The sequence below is a fragment of the Leptodactylus fuscus genome, chromosome 5, assembly GCF_031893055.1.
Source record: "Leptodactylus fuscus isolate aLepFus1 chromosome 5, aLepFus1.hap2, whole genome shotgun sequence".
Taxonomy (NCBI): Eukaryota; Metazoa; Chordata; class Amphibia; order Anura; family Leptodactylidae; genus Leptodactylus; species Leptodactylus fuscus.
Genome location: NC_134269.1, coordinates 215447069 through 215474018, shown reverse-complemented (window position 1 = coordinate 215474018; position 26950 = coordinate 215447069). Strand labels below are relative to the sequence as shown.

General features: G+C 42.0%; 2 protein-coding genes across 21 annotated transcripts in view; both read left to right on the top strand.

The window, feature by feature from the left end:
* Nucleotides 1–26655, top strand: part of LOC142204076 (protocadherin gamma-B1-like) — a 225754-nt gene extending 199099 nt beyond the window's left edge. For 19 of the 20 annotated variants that reach the window (XM_075275286.1, XM_075275291.1, XM_075275301.1 and 16 more), the window contains exons 2-4: nt 17160–17218; nt 20217–20308; nt 24363–26655. In XM_075275286.1, coding sequence (XP_075131387.1) covers nt 17160–17218; nt 20217–20308; nt 24363–24586 — 375 coding nt within the window. In that variant the 3' untranslated portion in view covers nt 24587–26655. Of the gene's footprint in view, nt 1–10325; nt 12963–17159; nt 17219–20216; nt 20309–24362 lie in introns of those variants that run through there. The other variant, XM_075275287.1, reaches the window with a different exon arrangement.
* LOC142204094 (protocadherin gamma-C5-like) lies at nt 7318–9834 on the top strand. The gene has a single exon (XM_075275355.1). It carries the CDS (start codon nt 7318–7320, stop codon nt 9703–9705), a length of 2388 nt encoding a protein of 795 aa, XP_075131456.1. The 3' UTR covers nt 9706–9834.
* Nucleotides 26656–26950: the final 295 nt, after the last annotated feature.

Below are 26950 nucleotides of genomic sequence, written 5' to 3'. Positions count from 1 at the left end.
GGCTGGGGTGATATGCTGGTACTGGTGATAGTAACCTATCTATCTGCAGGGCTGGGGTGATATGCTGGTTCTGGTGACAGTAACCTATCTATCTGCAGGGATGGGGTGATATGCTGGTTCTGGTGACAGTAACCTATCTATCTGCAGGGATGGGGTGATATGCTGGTTCTGGTGACAGTAACCTATCTATCTGTTGGGCTGGGGTGATATGCTGGGTCTGGTGACAGTAACCTATCTATCTGCAGGGCTGGGGTGATATGCTGGTTCTGGTGACAGTAACCTATCTATCTGCAGGGCTGGGGTGATATGCTGGTTCTGGTGACAGTAACCTATCTATCTGCAGGGCTGGGGTGATATGCTGGTACTGGTGATAGTAACCTATCTATCTGCAGGGCTGGGGTGATATGCTGGGTCTGGTGACAGTAACCTATCTATCTGCAGGGCTGGGGTGATATGCTGGTTCTGGTGATAGTAACCTATCTATCTGCAGGGCTGGGGTGATATGCTGGTAGTGGTGACAGTAACCTATCTATCTGCAGGGCTGGGGTGATATGCTGGTTCTGGTGACAGTAACCTATCTATCTGCAGGGCTGGGGTGATATGCTGGTTCTGGTGACAGTAACCTATCTATCTGCAGGGCTGGGGTGATATGCTGGTACTGGTGATAGTAACCTATCTATCTGCAGGGCTGGGGTGATATGCTGGGTCTGGTGACAGTAACCTATCTATCTGCAGGGCTGGGGTGATATGCTGGTTCTGGTGATAGTAACCTATCTATCTGCAGGGCTGGGGTGATATGCTGGTTCTGGTGATAGTAACCTATCTATCTGCAGGGCTGGGGTGATATGCTGGTTCTGGTGATAGTAACCTATCTATCTGCAGGGCTGGGGTGATATACTGGTTCTGGTTACACTCCCTTTAAATAGTGTAATATCCAGAGGACTGTCTCATGACTTTTCTATCACTTTTCACGTTTTTAAAGTCTCTCTTTATGGCCAATTTTATGTCATTAATAAAAAAAATCATTTAATGGTAGGGATATTTTCTTAGTATTGTGCACCAGGTACATAACATGGCGACTGCTATTAAAGTCTTTTATCTGTATTACAAAATCAATACCTATTCACACTGATCAAATATTAATTATTTTAATTAGTAAAGTGTTCATAAAATATAAAGTACAGTAAATAGGAATACAGAGAAGGTAAATGGTCCCACATTACATACAAGTCCCACCTCTCTATTATTCATCCGGTCAACCAGGGTAGTAATGCTCTCCCCAAGCTATTGTATATAAAAGGTATATAGGGCTAGCATGCAATAATGTAACAACATAGATCTATAATATATAACACACATTTGCATAACAGTTCAAAGTTGTTTTCCTTCAAATCTACGAAAGTGACATACATAACAAAGATATGATGTTTATCAGTGTAATGTATTCTGTAATACGTTGCGGGCAGGTGTATATGCTTGGACTGTCTTCATGACCAAATAAAAATTGTTGCAGGGGTTGTGTAATGTAACCCTCACAGCAATGAAGATCCTTGGAGAGACAGGTGCTTGAGATTAGCATGGAAGGCTTTAGGCGATCCGTGTAGCCATCGGGTAAGACATTTACAATTACACATTGTGCTGACTCGGCACTCTTGGCCATATCACGTTTGTCGAGCAGCGGCCACCACATGGGACACCGTCCTAAAATTATCATATATGTTATAATTTTGGTTCAGGACCCGGTATATGCTTGCTTAGCTTTAAGACCAGTGTTTTATCTGCATCTTATATCAGTATCACTGGCTCCCCACTTACTGCACACGGAGCCTCTGCACAGGACGGACGATTGATTTTACTGTCTGATATTTATTACGACAGGTTGCATTTACATGTCAGCAAGACAGATATAGAACGTTATGTCATTGTAAAAATTACAGCAGATGTCCAGATTTACAAAGGCATGGCACCTCAGCTTGGGTATAGATATTCAGCTCAGCTCCATTCATTTTAATGAAACTTATTGGTAGTACTGAAATGCGTTGTACAAGGGGTCTTATTCCATTAATTCCTCCAAGGGGTTTTAGGTGCTGGACCAAGAGGTCCTTTAGCTGGTACTTATCCTGGGTCACAGAACCAGCGCCTATCCAAAGTCACTCTCCCATGTTTATATATAGTTACCTGGGCTATAGGGGATTGCATGTGAATACAGGAGAGGTGGCAGAGACTGTATACAACCACATGAACCAATTGTGAACCCTTAGGTACAGAAAGTAAATATTAAAAAGCATAAAAGTGACCACCATTAGGATGAAGTACAAGTAGTCCTGTAAAATCCTACGCGTTTCAGATGCAACAAACGTCCTTAGTAGAGATGAGCGAGTACTGTTCAGATCACGCTCGCATAGAAATGAATGGACGTAGCCGGCACGCAGGGGGTTAAGCGGCCGGCCGCCATCAAAGCTGAAGTACCAGGTGCATCCATTCATTTCTATGGAGCGTGCTGTTCGGATCGGTTGATCCGAACAGTACTCGCTCATCTCTAGTCCTTAGCTATTTCTGATATATATATATATATATATATATATATATATATATATATATATATATGTTATTTCTAAAATCTATGATGTGCCTTAGTTAACTATTTCAATTATATCCCTGTTGAGGTCATCTAATAGTACGGAATATGCTAAAAAAAATGACTGACACTATCAAAGAAATGTACAGTGTATATAATATCTATATGTGAGAGACGGATGGAGTAGGTTCATAGTAATATTTAAAAAAGGCGACCGGAATAATAACGCAACCTACCTGCAGTTCCTAGGTCAGGCACTGTGTGTCGCTGTTGCACAGTTTGGTGACATTGTTACATGTGGACGTCCGTTGGAGTTTTCAGTAAATAGACAGTGCAGACCAAGGAAAGACATCCTCCTCTGATACTCTGGATTGTAAGGCTCACAAAGGCACTGGATTGTACAGTATACCCTGATCCATTGCCAGAAGAGGTGGAGGAGATTTCTGCAGCGCAAGACACCGATTACGACTTCTTACAATGGTTCTTCAGGACATCAAAGGCAGGAGAACTTGGAGTACAATGGACTGGCAAGTAATATGCTTTGTATTACTCTGTTGTGGGCTTCAGGCTAGTTCTGCTCAGCTTCGCTATTCAATTCCAGAAGAGACAAAGAAAGGCTTCTTGGTAGGGACTATCGCTAAGGACCTGGGGATGACTATTGAGCAGTTGGGACAGAGAAAATTCCGCATCTCCTCTGTAAATGTAGAGAATTTCTTCCATGTTAACCTAGAAGATGGCAACCTCTATGTCTCAGAGAGAATAGACAGAGAGACTATTTGCGAGACAGCATCCAGTTGTTTGCTAAGCCTTGAAGCCATAGCCGAAAATCCTTTGTCTGTGTTTCCAGTGAAGGTTGAAATTCAGGATATTAATGATAATCCCCCTGTGTTTTCCAAGAGCATTATCAATCTAGAAATAAGTGAATTGACCCAACCGGGGACAAAATTTGTGCTGGTGAATGCAGTGGACCCAGATGTTGGAATTAACTCTTTGCAAACGTACAAAATTTCGGAAAGCAATTTTTTCAGTCTGCGTGAAAAAATAAGCAATGACGGCAGAAGATACCCAGAGCTGGTGTTACAGAAGATGTTAGACAGGGAGCAGAAGTCGTCTTATGAAATCATTCTAACCGCTTTGGATGGAGGTCAGCCTGTAAAGACCGGAACAGCTGTCATCAAAATAAGTGTGAGCGACATCAATGATAACCCTCCTCTATTCAGAAAGGAGCTGTACCAGGTCAGCATGGTCGAAAATGTCCCAGTCAATACACCGGTATTACAGCTAGATGCCACCGATGAGGATGAAGGTATAAATGGACAGATCACGTATTCCTTCAGCCACATCAACAAAATAGCCCAACAGATTTTCGCAATAGATCCCAAGACTGGAGAAATTAGGACAAAAGGTCACCTGGATTTCGAGACAACGAAGAGCTATGACATGATCATCGAAGCAGAGGATGGAGGAGGCCTAGTCTCTCATACCAAGGTGGTGGTGAAGATCATTGATGCCAATGACAATGCACCTGAGATATTTCTCTCATCGGTCACCAACACTATATCTGAAGACGCCTTACCTGGGACACTTGTGGCTCTTATCAACATACGTGACGTAGACTCAGGAGCAAATGGAGATATTTCCTGCAAAATTACAGATTCCTTGCCTTTTGACATAATCTCTTCATCCAGCAACTACTACAGACTCCAAACATCAAACACCTTGGACAGAGAAGATAAAGATATCTACGACATCACCATTACAGCTACAGATAAGGGGTCTCCTCCAATGTCCACCACTAAAACCATTCGGCTTCAAGTCACAGACGTGAACGATAATTCCCCTGTTTTTGACCAAGCAAGATATGACGTGTACGTCCTGGAGAATAAAGCATCGGGTTCCTCACTCTTCACCGTTCAGGCGTCTGATCTGGACCTTCACGATAATGGTAAAATTAAGTACTCTATCGTTAATAGCAATATCGGGGATATGCCAATATCATCCTACATTTCCATTAACTCTGAAACTGGAGACCTTTATGCCCAAAGACTATTCGATTATGAACAACTGCGGGAGATCGAGGTTAAAATAATGGCTGAAGATAATGGAAATCCTCGGTTGACCAGCAATGTATCTGCAAGAATTTATGTCATCGATCAAAATGATAATCATCCCAAGATCCTGTATCCCTCCAGTGCAAGAGGTGGGTCCCCGCAGTTCGAGACAGTCCCTCGTTCTTCTCCTAAAGGTTATCTGGTAACTAAAGTGGTGGCAATAGATGCAGATTCTGGACACAATGCTTGGTTATCTTACGAGTTCCTGAGCAATCCAGAACCCTCGTCCTTTACCATCGGTCGGTACAGTGGTGAGGTCAGGACATCCCGTACTTTTGAAGAGAAAGACACCCTGAAACACCCCGTCGTAGTGATCGTGAAGGACCACGGGACGCCATCGCTTTCCGCTACTGTAACCCTAAATCTAGTGGTCGTAGAAAATTTTCAGCAAGATATCTCCAAGATAAACACCCAGTCACAAAACTCAGACTTTTCCTCCAATCTCAATATCTATTTGGTAATAGCTTTAGCGGCGATATCGTTTCTCTTCACAATGACCGTTATGGCCGCGATAATATCCAGGTGGAGAAGGGCAAAGTCAAGTCATCCCAAATCGTTCGGATACCTGACAACAGATATGTATTCTCAGGTTGGGCCAAGATTCCCAGTGAGTTACGCAGCGTCAACCCTGCCATATTCACGTGACATATCTGTAGCGACTGAAGGCGAATTTGCATTTCTCAAACCTGCACAGACGGCCCCGATAGAGAATCCTATAGAGTCGGATGATTCCGGAATTGGAATTAATACGTTAAGTGACTCGGCGTCGACGGATCTGATAAAACAGGTAACAATATTTGCATGTGAATAGCAGTGATAGAGAAATATGTGTAGACATAGGTATCATATATAGATTAAGGTAGATCTATAAGTATAATTACTAAAAATGTGAGGCCATTGTACCACTTTTTTAGGATGTTTAAAAAATTCTGGTTCACTTTTATACTTAGAAATGTGGCGACAATAATACATCTAATACATCTAATACAATCTAATACTAAGTTTGGCCATATCTACTATGCATACTGCCGAATGGGAGGGACTGTTGTACTGTTTTGATAATCAGGTCCACAAGGCCCAAGGGTCCAACTGTTCTAAAGAGTCATCCTGGTATAAGTTGTAACTTTGAGACCTCAAGTTTGGGAGTAAAAGTGTCTATGTGTCAGGTCACAATCTTGTGGATAATCGATTCTTACCAATTACTTTGGGAGTTGCCAAAGATTATGTTTCACACTTGTCTGGTGAATATAGCTTACTTAGCCTGGTCATACATGTTAGATAGCTTTCAGCTGCACACTTGTTTGAATGACAGCAACTCCCTTTGACTTCACTATATACATGCACACTTGGTTTGGACGAGTGTGCATGTCTCTTAGTTAAGAAGACGGGAGTAAGCTGCTGCCAGACATCTCTATTCACCTCTACTCAATTTATTCAATCGGTCATGTTAAAATCCAACAAACTGATTCCTTTCTCCGTAGTCGGGAGCCCTCCATATACATTAGTTGTCCAGTGATTAAATCTAATGTGTATGGATGGATCCATAGGTAAATGAATGATTTACTGGCTAACGTCTAGGAGGGACTAGCGCTGATCTTATAATATCAACTAAAATCTACAGTAATGTACAATGATAAACAAGGTCAACAGTTTTTTAAAGAATGGAGAAAATCTGATCGCTGTGGGGGAGGGGAAGTTGTCTATTTACATAGGAAACATAGTCAAAGGTGAGTATATTGTAAAATTAGAGACGTCTTATAAGGGTTGTCCAGGGAGTTTTATTTTATTTACACGCACCAGGGTTTGTTCATGCATGACTTTGGGGTTTTGGACTGGTTTTGATCCTGGATCACGTGATTGGTACCAGAACCCAGGTTGCTCCACCTGCTCCTTCTTCTCCCATTTCCACAGGTCGTGTTACCTGTCCTGTATCCCATTGCATAGGTGACTACCTGTGAAAACAGGAAAGTAGGGAGGAGGTGGAGCGTCCCAGGGGTGGATGTCGGTTCCAAACACGTGATGCCGGGTCAGAACCAAGCAGGTAGATGCGTTTTGTAAAACATATATATATCATACCCCTCATATATAGTACACTTCCTTTTCGTAACCCAGTTGTGATACTCCTATTGTTCAATGTATTTGATTCCCTACATCACTCCCATTCCTTATAGGACACGTATATTTAACTCTTCGCTGCCTTTGTCATCTCTTTTGTTTGTGGCTTAAGGTCCACATTGATTAATTTTGTAATCTGGTCATTTAACAAAGATCAGGGAGGTCCTGTCGATGTTTTGCAGGAGATTAGCACCTTGTTGCTATGTGAAAAGCATCTGCAGGAGCAAGGTTGGTTGTTTTTCACCGGCTATTTAGGATTTTACCACTAGATGGCAACACGATTTCTCCTGATGAAAACTCTATTGTTGACAATTCAATGTCTGCGCGCAGCACACACAAGTGACAGCAGTTCAGGAAAGCAGATCTGCAAAGCACATTGGAAAAGACAGAGCTGCTCTACTCTCTCTCCTTCTCACCTCGGCTTCATTCTATTTTCTCACTTTCTCGCTTTTCGTCAGGAAAAATTCACCAATGGAGCGGAAAGGAGTCGACAGATCCCGGCACTGGCAAGTAATGGGTTTATTTTTTGTCAGTCTCTTGAAGCTAGCTTCGGCACAGCTGAGATATTCTTTACTCGAAGAATCAGAGCCCGGGACTTTAGTAGGCAACGTTGCTAAGGATCTGGGATTAAACACAGCAGGGATTTCTGAGCGAGCCCTGAGGCTGGGGTCCGAACAAAGCCAACAATACTTTGCTCTCAATCTAGAGAGCGGATCCCTCCTAGTAAGGAGTAGGATAGACAGAGAGAAATTATGTGGCACAAATGTAAATTGCGTCCTGCCTGTGGAAATTGTTCTTGAGAAGCCTCTGGAACTTTATCGATTGGAAATAGAGATTCTGGATACAAATGATAACTCGCCTGTTTTTCAGAATACGGAACGTACTATAAAAATTACAGAACTGGCCGCAGTTGGGACTAGATTTCCTCTAGAAAGAGCTCAGGATCCTGATTTGGGCACCAACTCTGTGAGCTCCTACAAGTTAAGTCCGAACAAATATTTTTCCTTAAATGTACAGACCCGGAAAAATGAAAGACCCTCCCCTGTGCTTGTTCTAGAGAAAGCTCTAGATAGGGAAGAACAAGCAGAGCACAAGTTGGTTCTGACCGCCCTCGATGGTGGAAGTCCTCCTAGATCTGGAACAAGTTTAATTACTATTACGGTCATAGACCAAAATGACAATGCCCCGGTTTTTGATAACGCGTTCTATAAAATTAGCTTAAAAGAAAATGCACAACTTAAGACTCTTGTAATAAGACTGAACGCAACGGATAAGGATGAAGGCCCGAATGGTGAGATTAGTTATAGCTTTGAAGATATTTTATCAGAGGACATAACTAATATCTTCAGCTTGGACGATAAAACAGGAGAGATACGACTTAAAGGACTTTTAGACTATGAAAAACATCATTCTTATGAAATTTCTGTTAAGGCTCTGGATCATGGGGTGCCAGAAATGGAAGGGCATTGTGTCATCCAAGTGGATATTGAAGATGTCAATGATAATGCTCCTGAAATTCATATCTCTTCCTTGGTGTCATCCATTCCAGAGGATACTCCTCCGGGAACTACCGTGGGACTCTTACGAGTTAGTGACCAAGACAGTGGCAAAAATGGGGAGGTACACTTGGAAATCTCTCCAGATCTACCATTTATGATCACGTCTACCCAAAATCATTATTCCTTAGTCACGGATGGATTTCTGGACAGAGAACATGCTAGTCAATACACGGTTGTACTTCAGGCGACCGATATGGGAGACCCACAGCTTAAAACACAAACAGCCATAAACATCAGTGTCATGGACATCAACGATAACCCGCCAAGTTTTGAAAGATCGGTCGTCAACGTTGATGTGAAAGAAAACAATAAGCCGGGGGCGTTACTTTGTACCGTCTCAGCATCTGACAAGGATTTTGGAGAGAACGCACACATCACTTACTCCATAATCAACAGTCTCATCAATGGGTCCCCGGCCATGTCCTTCATTTATATGGACACCCAAAATGGGAACATTTATGCTCAGCAGTCCTTCGATTACGAACAAGCTCAAGTTCTTCAGTTCACAATCAGAGCAGAGGATTCTGGGACTCCAAGGTTATCCTCTAACAGCACAGTCTATCTTCACATTCTGGATGAAAACGACAATCAACCTTTAATACTTTACCCTGGAAATTCACGTCATGTTCCAGCACAGCAACCGGTTCCGAGATCTCTTCCAGTTGGTTCCTTGATAACTAAAGTTGTAGCGATCGATACTGATTCTGGATACAATGCATGGCTTCATTATAACATCGCTAGAGCCACCGAGCTCTCATTATTTAAAGTTGCTCCTCACACTGGCGAAGTCCGACTGGCTCGGAGCATCCAAGAGACAGATTCATCAATACAAAACCTCTGTATTGTCGTAAAGGATAATGGATCACCTTCGTTGTCTTCTACAGCTACTTTACTAATTTCTCTAGAGGACGGCTCGTCCAAAGAAAGTCATTTTTCTACAGATCTATCCGAGACCAAACAAACCCCCAACGTAACTATGTATCTTATTATCTCACTGGTGGCCATTAGTGTAGTCTCATTTATTACATTGATTATATTGCTGACAAAATGTCTTCGAAGCAAGCCGCCAGTGGCAACTCCGGAAATGAATCACTACATGGGGCACACTCATAAAACCTTACAGCTCAACCCTACCAGCACACTTAGGTACATGGAGGTGGCTATGATGCCAGGGAGTCAGCAGAACCAGTACACAAAGACAAGCGGTTCTTCAGACATCAATAGGGACACATTGAACATGATGAAGTCACTGAACTTTCCGCAGCTAAAACAACTAGTCAATGAAAGCGATGATGTCATTTCGGGGCATTTTGAGTGGAACGACGCGACCCAGGTCAGATAGGGCCTAGTTTTTGGTTTGCCACGTTGTATAGAGAAATGGTAGCCGCTTCCTATTTGAGTCGCTGCTGCTTTTATATTATAGGCACGCTTTATAAAGTGCAATATTTATAGGCAACCGGATAAGACAATATATTCTATTACATTTCAGAAAAAAAAAAAAATTGGATATTCCTACGATTTGTAAGATAGCTCTAGTGATTGATATGGTTTTCTAGAGCCCAGGCTGGCAAAGAGCCTCGTACTGCCTTATTCTAGATTTTACATTCCATGTGCATTGAGCAGATCCAGCAGAGGGCAGCATATTCCCCATGGTTTACATGAACTTTAGTGCACTGACATACTTTTAAGCAATGTCTTGGAAGATGCCGTCAGACTTGCAAGCTGCTATAGTATTAAGCAAAAAAAAAAAGTTGAAAAAAAATGTATATTTTTTTAATGAATGTGAATGATGAGGTAGTAGCGAGTAGTGTTGTATACTGATATATGTACATAGTACATCGGACGCATTCCTAATTACTACTTTTTATACTAATTTTATATTTCTTCACCTACATTAGTGATTTGTTAGCTAGAATTTTGCTACTTTGTACCATTTTGGGAGAGTGTTAATAACTGGTCCTATCTAGTCTGGAGTCATTTTCTCTCCTCCCCATACTCCAGTATAGTAATCTCCATGTCCATATTCTGTAGAACAGAATGCACAGCTGACATTACAATGTAAACCCTGTACATATTTGAGATAAGGGCTGGGCTCGTGGACATTCAGATGTGCCTTCAGCAGGACATACATTATAACTATACAAAGGAAGACATTGAAATATGGGCCTGCAGATCTCCACGATAGTTTGGAACTGGCAAGTAATCCTTCTGTTTCTTACATATAACCACTGTGGATCTTCTGAGAACCTTCAATATTCAGTGTTGGAGGAGGCAGTAATAGGCACGTTGGTTGGCAATATAACAGATGACTTGGGTCTACCTAAAGCTATTATGTCTGAACGTAGGATACGGCTAAGGTCATCAGGAGGTGGTCAGTATTTTGCTGTGGACCAACAAAGTGGTGCCTTTTATGTCAATGGGACCATAAACAGAGAAAGTGTGTGTGGCTCGAATGTACAATGTTTGATGACAGTAGAAGTCGTGCTGGAAAAGCCTTTGGAGTTGCATAGAGTAGAAGTTGAGATTTTAGATGTCAATGACAATTCTCCGATGTTCTCCAGCCAGGAGCAGGTGATAAAAATAACAGAGATATTTGCATACCCTGGTGCCAGGTTTGCTTTAGAAGAAGCTCAAGATGCAGATTCAGGAATTAATGGGGTTAGGCGATATAGTTTAAGTCCACACGTGTATTTTTCACTGTCTACGAGAAGTCTAAACGATGGTTCTCCAACTCCAGAGCTGGTCATAGAGAAGGCTCTGGACAGAGAAGAGAGAGAACACTACCACCTTACTCTCACTGCTTTTGATGGTGGAGATCCTCCAAAGTCTGGGACATCACAAATAACAATCATTATCATAGATTTCAATGACAACGCTCCTACGTTTCCACAGACGTATTACAAAATAAACGTAACAGAAAACTTACCTGTGGACACCCCGATAATTCAGATAAATGCCTCTGACTTGGATGAGGGTTTGAATGCTGAAATAGAATACTTTTTGGATGGTCGCACCCCAGTTTCTGTCAGACAGTTATTTTCTCTAGATCCAGACACGGGCATTATCAGGACAAAAGGGATTTTAGATTTTGAAGGTTCTGATTTCTATGAGATTACTGTACGAGCAAAAGACAAAGGAATACCACAAATGGAGGGCAGCTGCGTGGTCCAGATAGCAATCGAAGACGTCAACGATCACGTGCCAGAGATATTGTTAACATCCCTGTTGGGTGAGATTCCAGAGGACACTGTTGTAGGGACAACAATTGGATTTTTTTCTGTACTTGACATGGATTCGGGGAAAAATGGAGAAGTACAGCTAGCTCTGTCTCCAGATGGACCATTCCAGATCAAGTCATTCAAGGACCACTATGCTTTAATTGTCAGTCACCTGCTCGATAGAGAAGATGTTTCTCTATATGAAGTAACGTTGACTGCCAAGGATATGGGACCTCCATCTCTGTCAACTCAGGTAACCCTTACAGTTAATATTTCGGATGTTAATGATAATCCACCTCTGTTCCTAAATCAAGATTTTAGTACATTTATTCCAGAAAACAATGAACCTGGACGTTTACTCTATACTTTATCTGCTTTTGATCGAGATGAAGGCAACAATGCCAAATTTACCTATTCTCTAGCTGAACACCAACATGGAAGCTTACTTGTCTCATCTTTCGTATCCATCAACCCAATAAGTGGAGATATTTATGCGACTCAGTCGTTTGACCATGAACAGGTTGAGGTTTTAGAAATCGTTGTCCAAGTGGAAGATGATGGAGATCCCAAACTTTTCACCAATAGGACTTTATTTGTCTTTATTGTGGATATGAATGATAATGCTCCAAAATTGTTATACCCAAAGCTTTCTGGAGAACCCAGCAGCCAACTAAACATATCAAAAACTGTGCCAGTGGGTTACTTGGTCACTAAAGTGTCTGCCGTGGACTCCGATTCAGGTCACAATGCCTTGCTATTATATAGCTTTCTCGAAACTTCGGATGATTTTCCCTTCAATATATCGGCTCATTCTGGAGAAATCAAAACCATCAGGAATTTTTTGGCCACTGACGCATCCCAGCAGAAGCTTGTGTTGTCTATCAGTGATAGGGGTAACCCTTCTTTATCCATCACTGTTACACTACTTGTAGCTTTAGTCAACAATGCTGGGAACCCCAAAACATCTTTCTCTTTTCTGTATTCTGGAAATAGTACCGACATCCTAATGTACCTGGTCATCTCACTGGTGGCCATTACCTTGGCATTTCTTGTCACTTTGCTGCTATTGGTAGTAAAATGTTTTAAAAAAGACACGCATGTATGCCAATATCCATGTTGGTTTTTACGTCAGTCTGATCGAGACAGTGGCCACGGGACACAAGAACCGGGACTTCATTTCAATATGGATGGCACACTAAAGTACATGGAGGTTAGAGCGGATCCAGCCAATCCAGAAAGCCAATGCTACCGGACGTATTTCTCTCAAGGAACGGAAAACATCAATCTTTCGCTTCTGAGCCCTTTTACACTGGCTACAATGGGGGAGATGGTCAACCAGGCCAGGACTCCAGGTGTTAGTGATATAAGAGTCCCATCTCAGGTGAGAAATGTCTCAATTGTCATTGTTTTTATTGAGTTCGACTTTCATTTTTCTGTTTCCATTGCCTGTGTAGTCGTCTATCAAGCTATCTTTTATAAGGCTTTATTTCAATATACCATTTACTCTTATTTATAGGGTTACGTATCCAGGCATTTACTCACCTATTACAGCTATAATGTATTGGTTCCATTCTTTTGGTCAGAATCTGAGCAGTAACTGGGACCCAATGCAAAATATGTTAAGGGGATCCCATTTACCATGTGCTATCTATAATAATGGTGTCTTCAGGGCCTACTGAGGCTCCACAACCCCATAGCGATGGCTACCCCTGTACCCTCCATAGCAAAATGGAATCCTATCGAAGTGAATGGGATCTGATTCTATGTCCATTTCTGAACCTTTGGATTCAAAAATGTGAATTTTACCGTACATTCATAAGACGATATTATATGGGCGATGTGGTTAGTTACTTGTGTCCAGCCATGTACTTTGTATGTGGTTCCTTGTGTCTGCTGCGTTTAGGTAGAGGTTTACTCCCTTCCTATGAAGTTGACTCTACTATGTGTATGTGTGTTTGAGATTGGGGAACTAGTTTGAGCGCCCCATATGGGAACATATGGGTGTTGAGTAGCAGGACTAGGATAACACAGTATTCCCATTTCTACCTATAACTCTCACTTTCCTATGGCTTATTCTTCAGGCTGTGATATATTGTATTACTCAGTCGTAGCTTATGTTCATGTGTAATAATAGAATAGCAAACAGATTCATGAATATCTCAGTCCCTTCCAACTTCTGAGAACAGGTTAGATCACCCGATCCTCCAAGTAAGTGTAGGCGGCGTTAGGTAATAGCAAGAGCACAGATAAATCTTCTAAACCTCTTAGACGTACGGCCGGGTTGTGTACAAGCAAGTCAAGATTATTCTATGAGATAACATGTCCTGCAATGTAAAGATGGACTAATATCACAGCGGATGTAGGAGGTCACCACCAAATCCCAGATCAGAACCTTATGACATGTATCACACATTTGTGTATCATTTGTGTATGTCACTGTCGAGAGTAAGGTCTTCTTTTTGTTAGGCGACACGTTGGTGCAGTTGTTTTCGGGCATAATAAATGTATAATACGGTAACTTATATGTGATGTATGAATGAATCCTGTATGCCTCTATATTATATCAGATGTACATAGTACACCCATGTGCACGGGGCCAGACTTATACAGGTCTACTTTATTCTCTATCTATAGCTCAAGATTCAAGAGTAAAATAGGGACAATGGTAGACTGTTTGTGCTTGTGTGTTTTCCTGTAAGTCCATGAGTTCTCCTTTGTAGAATTGTTATTACGTCCAGGCAGATGCTTGTTAGATTTCTTCTAAGGAAAGCTGGGTATCTGCCGGCATGGAAGCAATTACAGCTCCCTCAGCAATGGGATTGTATGAAATCCCTAGATGATCTGGTGTCCTGGAAAATGAAATGTGTGGTCACCGGGGTCGTGTTGGGTCACAGGGAAAAAAACAGCAGAAATGTGTTTGTAACATCTGTATGATAGTAATGTATTGTGATGGTCTAACTACTGTATCTACCTATATCAAATCTATCTATCATCTATCTATCTATCTATCTCCTATCTATCTATCTATCTATCTATCTATCTCCTATCTATCTATCTATCTATCTCCTATCTTTCTATCTATCTATCTATCTATCTATCTTCTATCTATCTATCTATCTATCTATCTATCTCCTATCTATCTATCTATCTATCTCCTATCTTTCTATCTATCTATCTATCTCCTATCTATCTATCTATCTATCTACCTATATCAAATATATATCCTATCTATCTATCTATCTATCTATCTATCTATTATCTATCTATCTCCTATCTATCTATCTATCTATCTATCTATCTATCTCCTATCTATCTATCTATCTATCTATCTATCTCCTATCTATCTATCTATCTATCTATCTATCTATCTATCTATCTATCTATCTCCTATCTATCTATCTATCTATCTATCTATCTATCTATCTATCTCCTATCTATCTATCTTAATGTATCTATCTATCTATCTATCTCCTATCTATCTATCTATCTATCTATCTATCTCCTATCTATCTATCTTAATGTATCTATCTATCTATCTATCTATCTATCTATCTATCTCCTATCTATCTATCTATCATCTATCTATCTATCTATCTCCTATCTATCTATCTATCTATCTATCTATCTCCTATCTATCTATCTATCTATCTATCTATCTATCTATCTATCTATCTCCTATCTATCTATCTATCTATCTATCTATCTATCTATCAGTTTACAATCAATCTCATACATTCCTGTATAAAGCACTATCTTTCCATGAGGATACAATGTAGTAGATGGTCGTCTACATTATTTGTAATATCTCTGAGCAGTAACGATTTCGCAGTGATCGCCTTTCGAGCTGAACTCTACCCAGTCAGCCCCAGTCTATTACTATTCCCATCCCCCACCACTGTATGTGACTCATAGGAAGCTGAGCTACGGGGAATTGTTTGCCAGATGATTGTTTCCCTGAAGTTGCAGCTCTGCGGGATTTTAAAAAATGTGTTTGACCCTGTAATCTTTCCGAACCACTATATTTAGTGTACTTAGTACTGTGAGGACCCTGCCCAACAAAACTGTAAACCTCAGCTTCCAGACCCCCCGTGAATGTGATATAAGTCAAGTGGGGGGGATTCATAGGAGTTGCATTTTAACTTTACTACTAGCAAGGAAATGGAACTTGTTAAATGAGATATCTTAGATATTATTATAGTATTATATCAATACCAGGGTTTTAGTCTTATAGTTGAACTTATAACATACAAGGCGCTTGTTGAGAAGTGACATGTATTTCATAGATCACTGTACAGTAGACGCCGGGAATGTGTCACGTTGCATGTGGAAAATAAACTACAGATGTTGCGGCTGTGTTTCGTGTAAAGCAGTGTGTGAAGTATTGTAATGACAGCAAAACATCACAGCGTTAGACTCCTCGGCTCACAGCAAGACATCAGAAGCTCTCTTTCATTATACATGATTGTCAATGAATGTTTCTGTTTAATGATGGAATTTATTAGGACTGTTCTCAATCCCATTTTTTTTATTTTATGTAACATTATTCCGAGTATTATTAACTACTAACTTTATTCCAGTTTTAAATGAGTATTATTAGCTACTAGTTTTATAGTGGAATAAGGATTGGGGGCTCGTCTGGGACCAAGTGTTGCACAACCACATGGTAATAAAAATATACCTAATAAAAAAAACATAATAAACATCTTAGGCATCCTCATGTTGTCCAGGTCTCCCTTAGGGACCTCTTCCCGCATCCTAAGTGACATCTAGTATTATGGCATTTGGGCAACCTATTGGGCCTCAACAGCACTTGTAAAGTGCGTGACATCACCCAGCTGGCCATAAAGGTGGTGATGGAGGTGGAGAAAAGTCTTCTTTAAATAACCTGTTACTAAGATATTCCTTTTAATAATAATTAGTAATAGAAATGTCCTCTAAGAGGAACCAAAGGAAGAACGAAGTTTTGGATTTGGGTCTAACTGAAATTTTTGAAAAATTCAGATTGAATTCAGTTTGATCCAAATCTGTACGTTTATCTCTAATTCCAATGAAGGAAAATCCTACTGAAGCAGCCAGGCTGAATGTATAGTATTTTCCACTGTGATGACTCACTAATTTAATCCAGTAAATTTGCCTTTGGTCATAGCAACTCATGAGTCACAGCACAACCGCATTTGCTATAATTACATGTGACGAGAGGAGCGTGACACTCTGATCTTTTACCATGAAACATGGATCGCAGCTTAGCCTTCAGCAATTTATTTGCACAATTAGCAAGAACAATGGATGATATACAGGCTGGCCAGCTCCAGCCAATAGGGGGCAGACAACTTTTTCAAAATGCTAAAATTTCAGCTCTTTTTGATATTCTTAAGAACATATCACGGTAAGTATATTTGGTGCAATTTATTGTTCAGCTATAAAAAGTAACAATTATGTGTCATGTCACCATTAAAAATGGATCTAGGGGTACTCGATGTATAATGTATTGAATGAAATAACAAATGATTTGCTCCTGTTTCTAGATGATCTATCGTATCAGAACACCAGTTGAATACACTTTTTTGTTTTTATTCAGCAGGGGCAACCTAACACAGATTGGCGTTTCACCCAGGCACAGAGACCCGGACCCAGTGGGTAAGTGAGCTCTCTCATATTTTACTTAAAGATGTTTCAACACCTCCACCAAGTCCAGTATGCTCAGGGCCGGCTCCAGGTTTTTATGGGCCCTTGGGCGACAGAGCCTCAGTGGGCACCCTTGTAAAGGAGGTGGGGGAGTCGAGACACTGTGCGTTGCAGATGAAGCGAGTGACGTCATGCAGGAGTGTGGCGTCACCAACGCCATACCTCCCAATCTTTAAAAGAGTAGAAAGAGGGGCAGAATGTGCGGCGCGCTCTGCGCGCCGCTGCAAATTTAGCTCCACCCACTTTTATGTTGATTCCACCCATTCTCATTCATTATGTACTCCCACACAGTATAATCCTCCTACAGTCACCTGTAAATTATATGCCCCCCCTCCATCTCTCCCCCAGTTTCATATACCCCCTTCCTCTGTCCCCAGTTTCATCACGTTCTCCCCCTTCATCTGCCCACAGTTTCATGTCCCCCGTCTCTGCCCCAGTGTCATGCCGTTCCCCCCCTCCCCTTCATTTGCCCCTTCAGTTTCATTGGGCCCCCTCCATCTCTGTCCCCAGTTCCATGCCGTTCTCTCCCCACCCCCTCCATCTGCCCCAGTGTCATGCTGTTCCCCCCTCCCCTTCATTTGCCCCCCAGTTTCTTTGGGCCCCCTCCATCTCTGTCCCCAGTTTCATGCCGTTCTCTCCCCACCCCCTTCATCTTCCCCAGTGTCATGCCGTCCCCCCCCTCTCCTTCATTTGCCCCCCAGTTTCATGGGCCCCCTTCATTATGTTCCACCTTAATATGTAATACAAAACAAACACTTACACTCACCTTCTATCACTCACCTTCCTCGTTCCCCCGACGCTCCTCTCTCCCTCCAATTACATACGCGATGCAGGAGCTGTGAGATCAGCTCCTGCTTAGCTCCGGACCGGCTTGCGTGTGTAGGCGTGATGACGTCATCGCGCCTACACACGCAAGCCGGGCCGGAGCTTTAAAGCAGGAGCTGATCTCACAGCTCCTGCATCGCGTATGTATTTCAGCTCATCGGCGGACGGACGCCGATGAGCTGAAATTGTGACAGGCAAGTGCCGGGGGGCCCCCAGAGGCTCTGTGGGCCCCGGCACTTGCCCGACTATGCCGTGCGCTGACGCCGGCCCTGAGTATGCTACATCTTTTAATAAGTACTGCCCCGCTGATTCTATCACCGTTGGAATTTTTTCTCTCGCCCCGCCATTCCTGAGCCATCAATACTGTTAGTTTTGGTACCTGTTGTTCTATTTAGGCTTCTGCTGCCACTGCGCTGACACTGGCTGCCTCTGATTGGGGCTGTGAATCACACTCCCTGCCTGACACCGCCCTCCTGACATTACCCATCAGACATGAAAACTAACTCCTCTTGTTGCTCAGGTATGGTGGGGGCTAGAGAGAAAATGGAAACCCTATGTGCTTTAAAAAGCGATTTCCCGCGGAAGCCCTCAGACCTCACAGACCATAATACGGTCTGCCAGGTTTCCGCCTGGTTTCTGCCCAAAATTGGCAGAGGGGCAAGTCCTGCTTGCACAGGACTTGTAGGACCTTGCACAGTTCTGCATATACAGCTGCCTCCGGGAAGCTGTCCACTATATAGCGCTGGTGCTGGGGAACTGCTGCTCCGCTCCTAAGACTTGAATAATAACAGAACCGCTTGCACTCCTCATCCACTGCCATGGTTTCTGGCGCCCAGAGGCAGCTAGATCAGCAGATCGGTGTTGGGTGTCAATCCTACACAGATCACATATCACTGACCTGTCTGGGGGATAAGCATCAGTATCAAAATGCATTTGGGGCTGGAATACCTCTTTAAGAGGCGGCCAACACCACATAAGAAAATGGCCATGTTCATAATGCTGACAAACTTTTGAAGCCTCTTTTTAATTTCTGTGAGTGCTGATTTGGAAGATTGCACATGGCCCTAGATAGTATACCAAATCTACATTGCAAAGGGAAGACAAATCCTACAGCACGTCCTCCCTAATGCTGAAACGTCTCCATTGCAGAGATATGGCCATTTTGAGGAAATGTAAACACCAATGCCCTCCTTGCTCCAAAGAGCTAATTTGCATGTTGACAGATGAGCTCTGGCTTGATGCGCTGGATTCTGGTGACTGATTCCTTCTAATCGCTACCCCTCCACTGATTCTGGCACAGTGCCGCACCTCCCATGAGGCGACCTGAAGCGACCGCTTCAGGCGGCGCTGTGCCAGGTCCCCAGGGAGGGTGGCATTTTTGCTGACCTAAGCCAGTCCAGGACAAGCTGTCCTGGACTGGCTTAGGGTCACCGTCATTGAGCGGTGGATTGGGGAGGCCACTGGAGCAGCGCTGCTCCAGCGGCCGAACCTCACGCTCAGGCAGAGAGCAGGTCTTCTCCATGCCTGCTCTCTGCCTATTAAGATGCTTGCTCCGCTAGGCCCGCCCCCTCTGCTAGGCTCCTCGGGGGGGGGGGGGGGGGCGGCTTTCTGACGTCTGCTTCAGGCGTCAGAAACAAATGGTTCACCCCTGTTCTGGCACAGTTGCAATCTTTTTCTTTAGCCCCCACCATTCCTGAGCAATAACTGCTGATGCTTTCAGGTGGGCGGTCCCTTATCTGCTTCCATCCAAGACTGCCTGATAGCAGAGAGCCTAATTGTTCTGAAGCTAACAGCATTGATTGCTCAGGAATGGTAGGGGCTAGAGAAAAAATTCCAACTGTGCCAGAATCAGTGAATCGATGCTTATTGGGGGATGCTAGGACTTGGAGTTGGTGGAGGTGGTGAAAGGTCCCCTTTAAATAACCTGATTATTAAGATATTCCTTATAATAATGATTAGTAACAGAAATGTCATCTACGTAACGTAACATTTACATGTATGAAAGCTCTCCAGAATCCATCTGTTAGCGTCACCTCTCAGCGTTTCCTGGCAGCTCGGGCGAGCACCTGTTACTCCCTCACATTTGGCCTGTATCTTATAGGAAAATATCTTTGCATCTCTTTAGAGCACAGCAACCCACAGAAGAAGCTGGAGTGTGGCCAAACAACCAGTTTGAAACAGAAAGACTACAAGCAATGATCCTGGCGTCAGCAAATGGTCAGTTTCCATAGCGGATAATGTAAAAAATTCTAAGTCGGCAAGAAAACTCGGCCTTGCGAGATTATTTAGAAAGGACAATACTCAATGCTGAGGAGCAACTGAGAGTGCACTGTCCGTGAATAGAGGTGAACTGCTCTGGAAACCAAAACTAAATTTCAGATTCAAGATGTGGTTTCAGTAGGAACTTATAGAGGGGCAACATCACTTAGGGATCAGTAGTTTTTGTCTCACTTTTTAGACATCCTAAAATCTTAATTGCTTTACAGCTGCTGCTTGACATTGGGCACCGTGCAGCTGCTCAGCTTACTTAGAACCAGAATTTACAAGCCCTTCTCATGTTCTGTCATCCATGTAATATATATTTTATGGCATGTGATTGCTCCGTAGTCCCTCCATCTGTGGCTACAGCACAAGGCTTCCCAAACAGTTCATCTGCTAGTATACCTTCAAGTATTTCACATACAATGGATATAAGACTTACCGTATACAATGCTCTATCAAGGACTAAGCTCAGCTCCCTCACTATCCATGGATGAATGCCATTGGACTAGTATCAAAGTTATCTGTTCAGATTTTACTTTAATAGGCTATTGCCCCATGTGGCGAAACTCAGCATTTTTTCTTGCAGATTTTGATGTGTTTTTTGTAGCCATCGTCCGGAGTGGATTTAACAGTCTAAGCCCTTCCTTTATATTCTCCATTCCTTATGTAGACACCCCTGACTTCGGCTGCAAAATCTGCAACAAATAACGCTACGTTTCCTCAACGTGGGGCCTTAGTTCTTGTTTTAGGTAACTTTTGCAATCAAAATATATCAGAATTCTGGTGAAATTTGTACTATTTGTGTAAGAAGGGGGTGCGGCTTCCTGGAAAGTATTTGTCGCTCATGTTGCAGCATTGGGGCATATTGATCAATATTGTCGAATTTTACACTTAAAGGGATTCTACCATTAAACTACCTTTTTTTCTAATGAACACGTCGGAATAGCCTTAAGAAAGGCTATTCGTCTCCTACCTTTAAGCGTCGTCTCTGTCGCGCCGTGCCGTAGAAATACCGGTTTTAACCGGTATGCAAATGAGCTCTCCGCAGCAATGAGGGCGGGCCCCAGCGCTGAAACACTGATGAGCGTGTCCCCATTGCTGCCCAGAGCTCTTTCCTGCTCCGCTTCCTTCTGCAGCAACTCTGCCTCTTCTGGCTTCTCTTGCTCTTGTATTCGATACAGGAGCATAGAGAGGCCACCCCAAAATGGCTCCGGTATTGAACTGCAAGACCGGCTACCCAAAAATGGCTGCCAGACGGCTCCTGTACTGAACTGCAAGAGTGGCTACCCAAAAATGGCCGCTGGCCGGCGGACATTTTTGGGTAGCCGCTCTTGCAGTTCCATACAGGAGCCGGCCGGCGGCCATTTTGGGGTGGCCTCTCTATGCATCGGCCTTTCAGCGCTGGGGCCCGCCCTCATTGCTACGGTGAGCTCATTTGCATACTGGTTAAAACCGGTATTTCTACGGAACGGCGTGGCGGAGACCACGTCTAAAGGTAGGAGACGAATAGCCTTTCTTAAGGCTATTCCGACGTGGTAATTAGAAAAAAAAGTAGTTTAATGGTAGAATCCCTTTAAACGAAGTTGAAAACTTTCTGCCCACTAGTCAGTGTTATGCGTAAATGCGTAAACTGGGGCCTTGTGAACTGGTGTTTGTTTTTTTTTACCAATTGTACCAATTCCCATCTACTCTCCGGCCAAACTTTCTATTCCTAGGTGTCTCTTTTTGCATAAATATGCATCCTTCAGGAATTGTGTTTAAACTAGGCCTGAGGAAGGGGCCTAGAGACTCGAAAGCTTGCAATCTGTCACCATTTTAGTTAGCCATTAAAAAGGTATCAACTACTGAAGACTCTACTGTAGATATAAAACTAGTAGAAACTGCGAAAGTATCATTGGTATCGTTTGTCTAACGGGACATCTCCAGTTGGGTAAAGTTACGCTATTTCTGATGACATCATGTCCTGTTTGTTACCCACATGATGTAACTCTGCAGATTCTGATTTGGCAGTCTGGACAGACAGTGTGTAATGTATTAGAGATCTTCTAGACAAATGTTCTCCGCACAATAATAGACGCCTATTGATTGGAAACATGAGAGCTGCAAATGGTGGGCCTTGGCCTTTAGCTGTCAGATCGCTGGTAATTCTCAGCAGTTACCATCTATGATCTAATCCCTCGGAGAGTTTGCAGCACATGAATTCAGGTGGCTTAAAAGATGGAAACATGTTTGTTCCGCTCGATAAGGTCTCGTAATGAGAAGCTGAGTGGTTCCCGTCAGTGTGTATGTGCATTTTGTGTTACGCTCCTCCTTCTTATTGCTATGGAGGGTTTCTATGTGTTTTATAATCGACATAATCTCCATGTTAGAGTAATTCCACTTAAAATATTAGGGGGTAACAAAATACTTCATCATAAAGTTTTAGATTCTCAGTCATAGTCACTCCTCTAACCAGATTGAGTCCACCATTGGGTTCTATAATGATCTCAGTTTGCTTCAGTAGAACCACTAGGGTCTGGTCTTGCAAGTCATGCAATACGAGCAGATTCATTACCTTAGTGGCCTCAAACCAAAGCGCAATCAAGAGGGGGCGTTCAGCCTTAGTTCAAATCCAAAAAATCACCTGTAATTTGCTTGTGTGAACTGACGTTAAACATGTATAAACCACAGTCATAGTCCACCTTATACAACCACTTATGACCATCCTGTAAGGATTCACCTGCAAACCCGCGGCCCCCCTAGCACCTGAGCATGAGGGCTTCCAGCACAAAAATTAACTAAACAGTTATTATACTCAAGTGCCTAAAATATCAGGGATATGACATGTATAAAGAGACCAATATGTGAATGTAGGGTCAATTTAACACATGGCTAGGTCCAGTGTAAAGGTTTCATAAGTGAGGTCCTACCCATCACCACCACTTAGAAATACCTGACCTGTACAAATTATAATGCACCCTATATGGTCCCTATATAGTATAATGACTCCCCAGTGATCCCATGTAATATGGTGCTCCTCAGTGACCCATCACACAGTCAAATGCCCCGGTATGCTTCACACATTAACCTGTCCCCTCCCGAGGTCCCTCAGACATTATATCATAATGTCTCCCTTCAGATATTATTATTATAAAGCCCCCCCCACACACACATTTTTATTCCCCCCTCTAGGTTGCCCCCACAGCTTGATATCCCCCTCCAGGTCCCACCCACAGTTTGTCCACAGTTGATCCCACAGTTTCATGTCCTCCTCCAAGTAGCCCCCACAATTTCATGTTTCTTTACAGGTGGCCCCATAGTTTCATGTCCACAACCCAAATTGCCCCCATAAGTTTCATGCCTCCACCAGGTAGTCCCCCACAATTTCAGGTCACCTGGTTGACCCTACAGTTTCATACCCTCTCATCCCAGGTTGCCTCACACCGTTTTATGTTCCCCTTAAGTTGCCCCCACTGTATATAGCAAAAAAAAAAACAAAAACTTTAATAGTCACCTTTCCCCGTTCTTCTGTTCTGTCCTGTCTTTGGTCCCGTAGTCTTAAGGGAGCGAAAGGTGCGATGAAAGTGACGTTATCACACCAACTGCTGCAAGACACCGGGAGCGGAGACAGCAGCCTGTCTGTTTCACTGTTGTCTTCAACTCATCCTCGTCCCGAGTTGGGGCAGCCATGAATTATAGTAGATCTGATGGACCAAGGCATCTTCAACCCACCTTTATCTTCACCCTGCTCTTAAAATGGGGCAAACGATAAACACAGTGACACATCTTTGGCACAAGTCCCAGCCACGCACCAAAGATTCACCACTTGATCACTGGTTTTCTGGAGTAAATCTCATCGTAAATTGTCTTTCTAAATTATGATAATTTCCTGTTGGCCTGACCTGTCTATTCTGCATTTCTATGAATGTGCTCCAGAACACAGTATGTTTAGTATATCGCATATATGGTAGTTATAGTATAGTAAATACCGTACACTCCATCTGATCAGTATTCCTTTGGTTTCCCACAGAAGCCGCTGAAGGAGGTTCAGCTATCGGAGGAGGAACGGGTACAATGGGCCTCAGTGCTCGCTATGGACCACAGTTCACACTGCAACATGTCCCAGACTACAGACAAAACATCTACATTCCAGGAACAACATCAACACTTACTAACGCTGCTGGGAAACGAGACGGAAAAGCAGGAGCACCTTCAGGAAACAAGAAGAAATCCGGCAAAAAGGAGAAGAAATGAAGATATGAAACCTGCTTGTAAGCACGCAGAATCCCGCGAGAACATCCCCAGCCAAAAATCTCCGAGTGATGTTCAATGTCTTATCTACAAAGGAAGAGAGCGTTAGAGTTGGTTGTATCAGTCATCATCAGGGCTAGTAGCCGGGTCCTCTCCGCTATTAGTGCTTATGATGGGAATACTAGTACGGACACTGGATATCTGAGCCCTATCGCAACGCGCCAAGATTTTCTATTGGCCAAGGTTAATTCTATTTTGCAAAAGTCATTTCTTAACCAATGATGTACTCTTTATACATAGACATAGAGTCCAGCCTCGCTGGTTGTATTCCACCACCTTCTGGAAATTCTTCCAATGTATATATGTATTGCTAAATAGTTATTTATAATTTATCAGCCTCAGAGACGTCTTCTTTAAGCTTTGTTAACCCACACGCCATTCTTAAGCGGAAAAATTAAAAAAAAAAAAATAAAATAAAAATTGATGTTTGGTTTTAGAATTTAGAACAAATTTCCTTTATATCTATATTTTTTGTAAAGAATTTTATGACACCCCCAAAAATTTAAATTCTAGAAATAATATAAGAAAAAAAAAATTGTGGCTTAAAAAACAATGTAAGAGCCAGAAAAAAAAACAAAAAAAAACAAACATAGTATGTCTAATGCCAGTGTCTTGACCATAAAGTTGGTCAAATTTGCGAAATTATTTTGGGGAAATGTTGTGGGAAGATACGAGAATCCAGAAGATTTAGACCTACGACAAGTCACAATTGTAGGACCAGGATTAGGATTATTCTCAGCTCTTAAAGAGCAATTTATGGGTTTCTAGTGTTGCACCAAGGAATGCATGTGTAATAATTCCTTTAAGTCAGCATTGTCTTCCTTCTGCATGTACGTTCCCAGCATGGAGTGTATGCATTCTTTATAGAGAATGAGAACAAAAAAGTGAGCCCGTTTAATACAGGCCAGACATTTAGAATTCAATTAGAATTTCCAAAAAAAAAATTGTAAAAAATTGACATGAAGGGTTTTTCACTTTCCTTAATTTTTTTTTACAATTCTTCAAGAACTCAAACGTTACGATTCATACAAACATGCTCGTTCCAAAAACTTTTTGAAACTTCCTTCACGTCTTGCAAAACAAGACACTGGCAAAATTCTAATTCTCGAGATATTTCCATTCTTGTTTCACATTTTTTTACGTGATTTTCTTAGCGTTGTGATTTTTTTTCTTTATCGTTTTTTTTACACGTGATGTACGGTAGCTGCTAGGAGCCGGTAGCACACGCTTGTTTCTTAAGGATGAATTTTTTTGGTATTACGTTATCACAGAGCAAAAAAAAAACAAAAAAAAACGGGGGAGCAGAAGTTAAGCAATTTTTTGAAAATTTTCAAAAAAATTTTTTCTACTCGTTATTGCTTGAATTTCTGATCCTGGACTTTTGGAGGCCGATACGAATTTCCGATGCCTTGAGCAGCGAAGCCTTGTATCTTGTCAATGGTAACAGCACTACTTACATGTACGTGATATTACGGCATCATACACTAACCTCTGCTACTATGCCAATGCCTCTCCTGTTTCGTCAGGACGCAACCACTAATCCACCCTTCCCACGGGTATCGACAACACGGTAACCTTCCTCCGGAGCTTGTAACACTATTACTAGGGCAGTCACACAAGTTGTTTAGTGGTCGGTGATTTTATTTTTGGTTCTTTACTTTATAACAAAACCTTCCTTGTAGTATAGCTCTAGGTATTGTAATCTAGTAATTCCGTGATCCTTCCATCCCTGTATAGAACTTGTGGGCTGCAGTTCTTGAATCCCTCCTGTATCTTTCTGTGTGGTTTGTGATATAAATGTACATTACATTGAATTCATCTGTCTTATCATTGTGTCTATTTCTGACCTGTACTTTATGATTATAAATATGCTTTCACCCTTCTTATACCAGTATAGACTAACGTCAATGTATTACACTCCAGTTTTATACAATAATATTTATATTGCTTTTTTTCTTTCTTGAAGAAAAAAAAAAAAAGAGAAAATAAATAAAATGTTTTCTTCCAAACAATATATTTTTTTCTGCTCATTCTTGGATTGTCGGCTTTTATTGATTTATTTATTTGAATTGGTTTTCTTTATGAATGAATTAATTTTATTTACTTTTTTTGTTGATTTATTTTTATTTTATTATTTATTATTTTATTTCATTTTTTTGTTTGATTTTATTTTCATTATTTATTTTTTGTATCTCTTTATTTTATTTTTTATTATTTATTTTATTTATTATTTTATTTCAATTGTAATTTATGATAAAAAAATAAATAAAATGTTAGGTTAGGGGTAACCGTATATACTCAAGTATA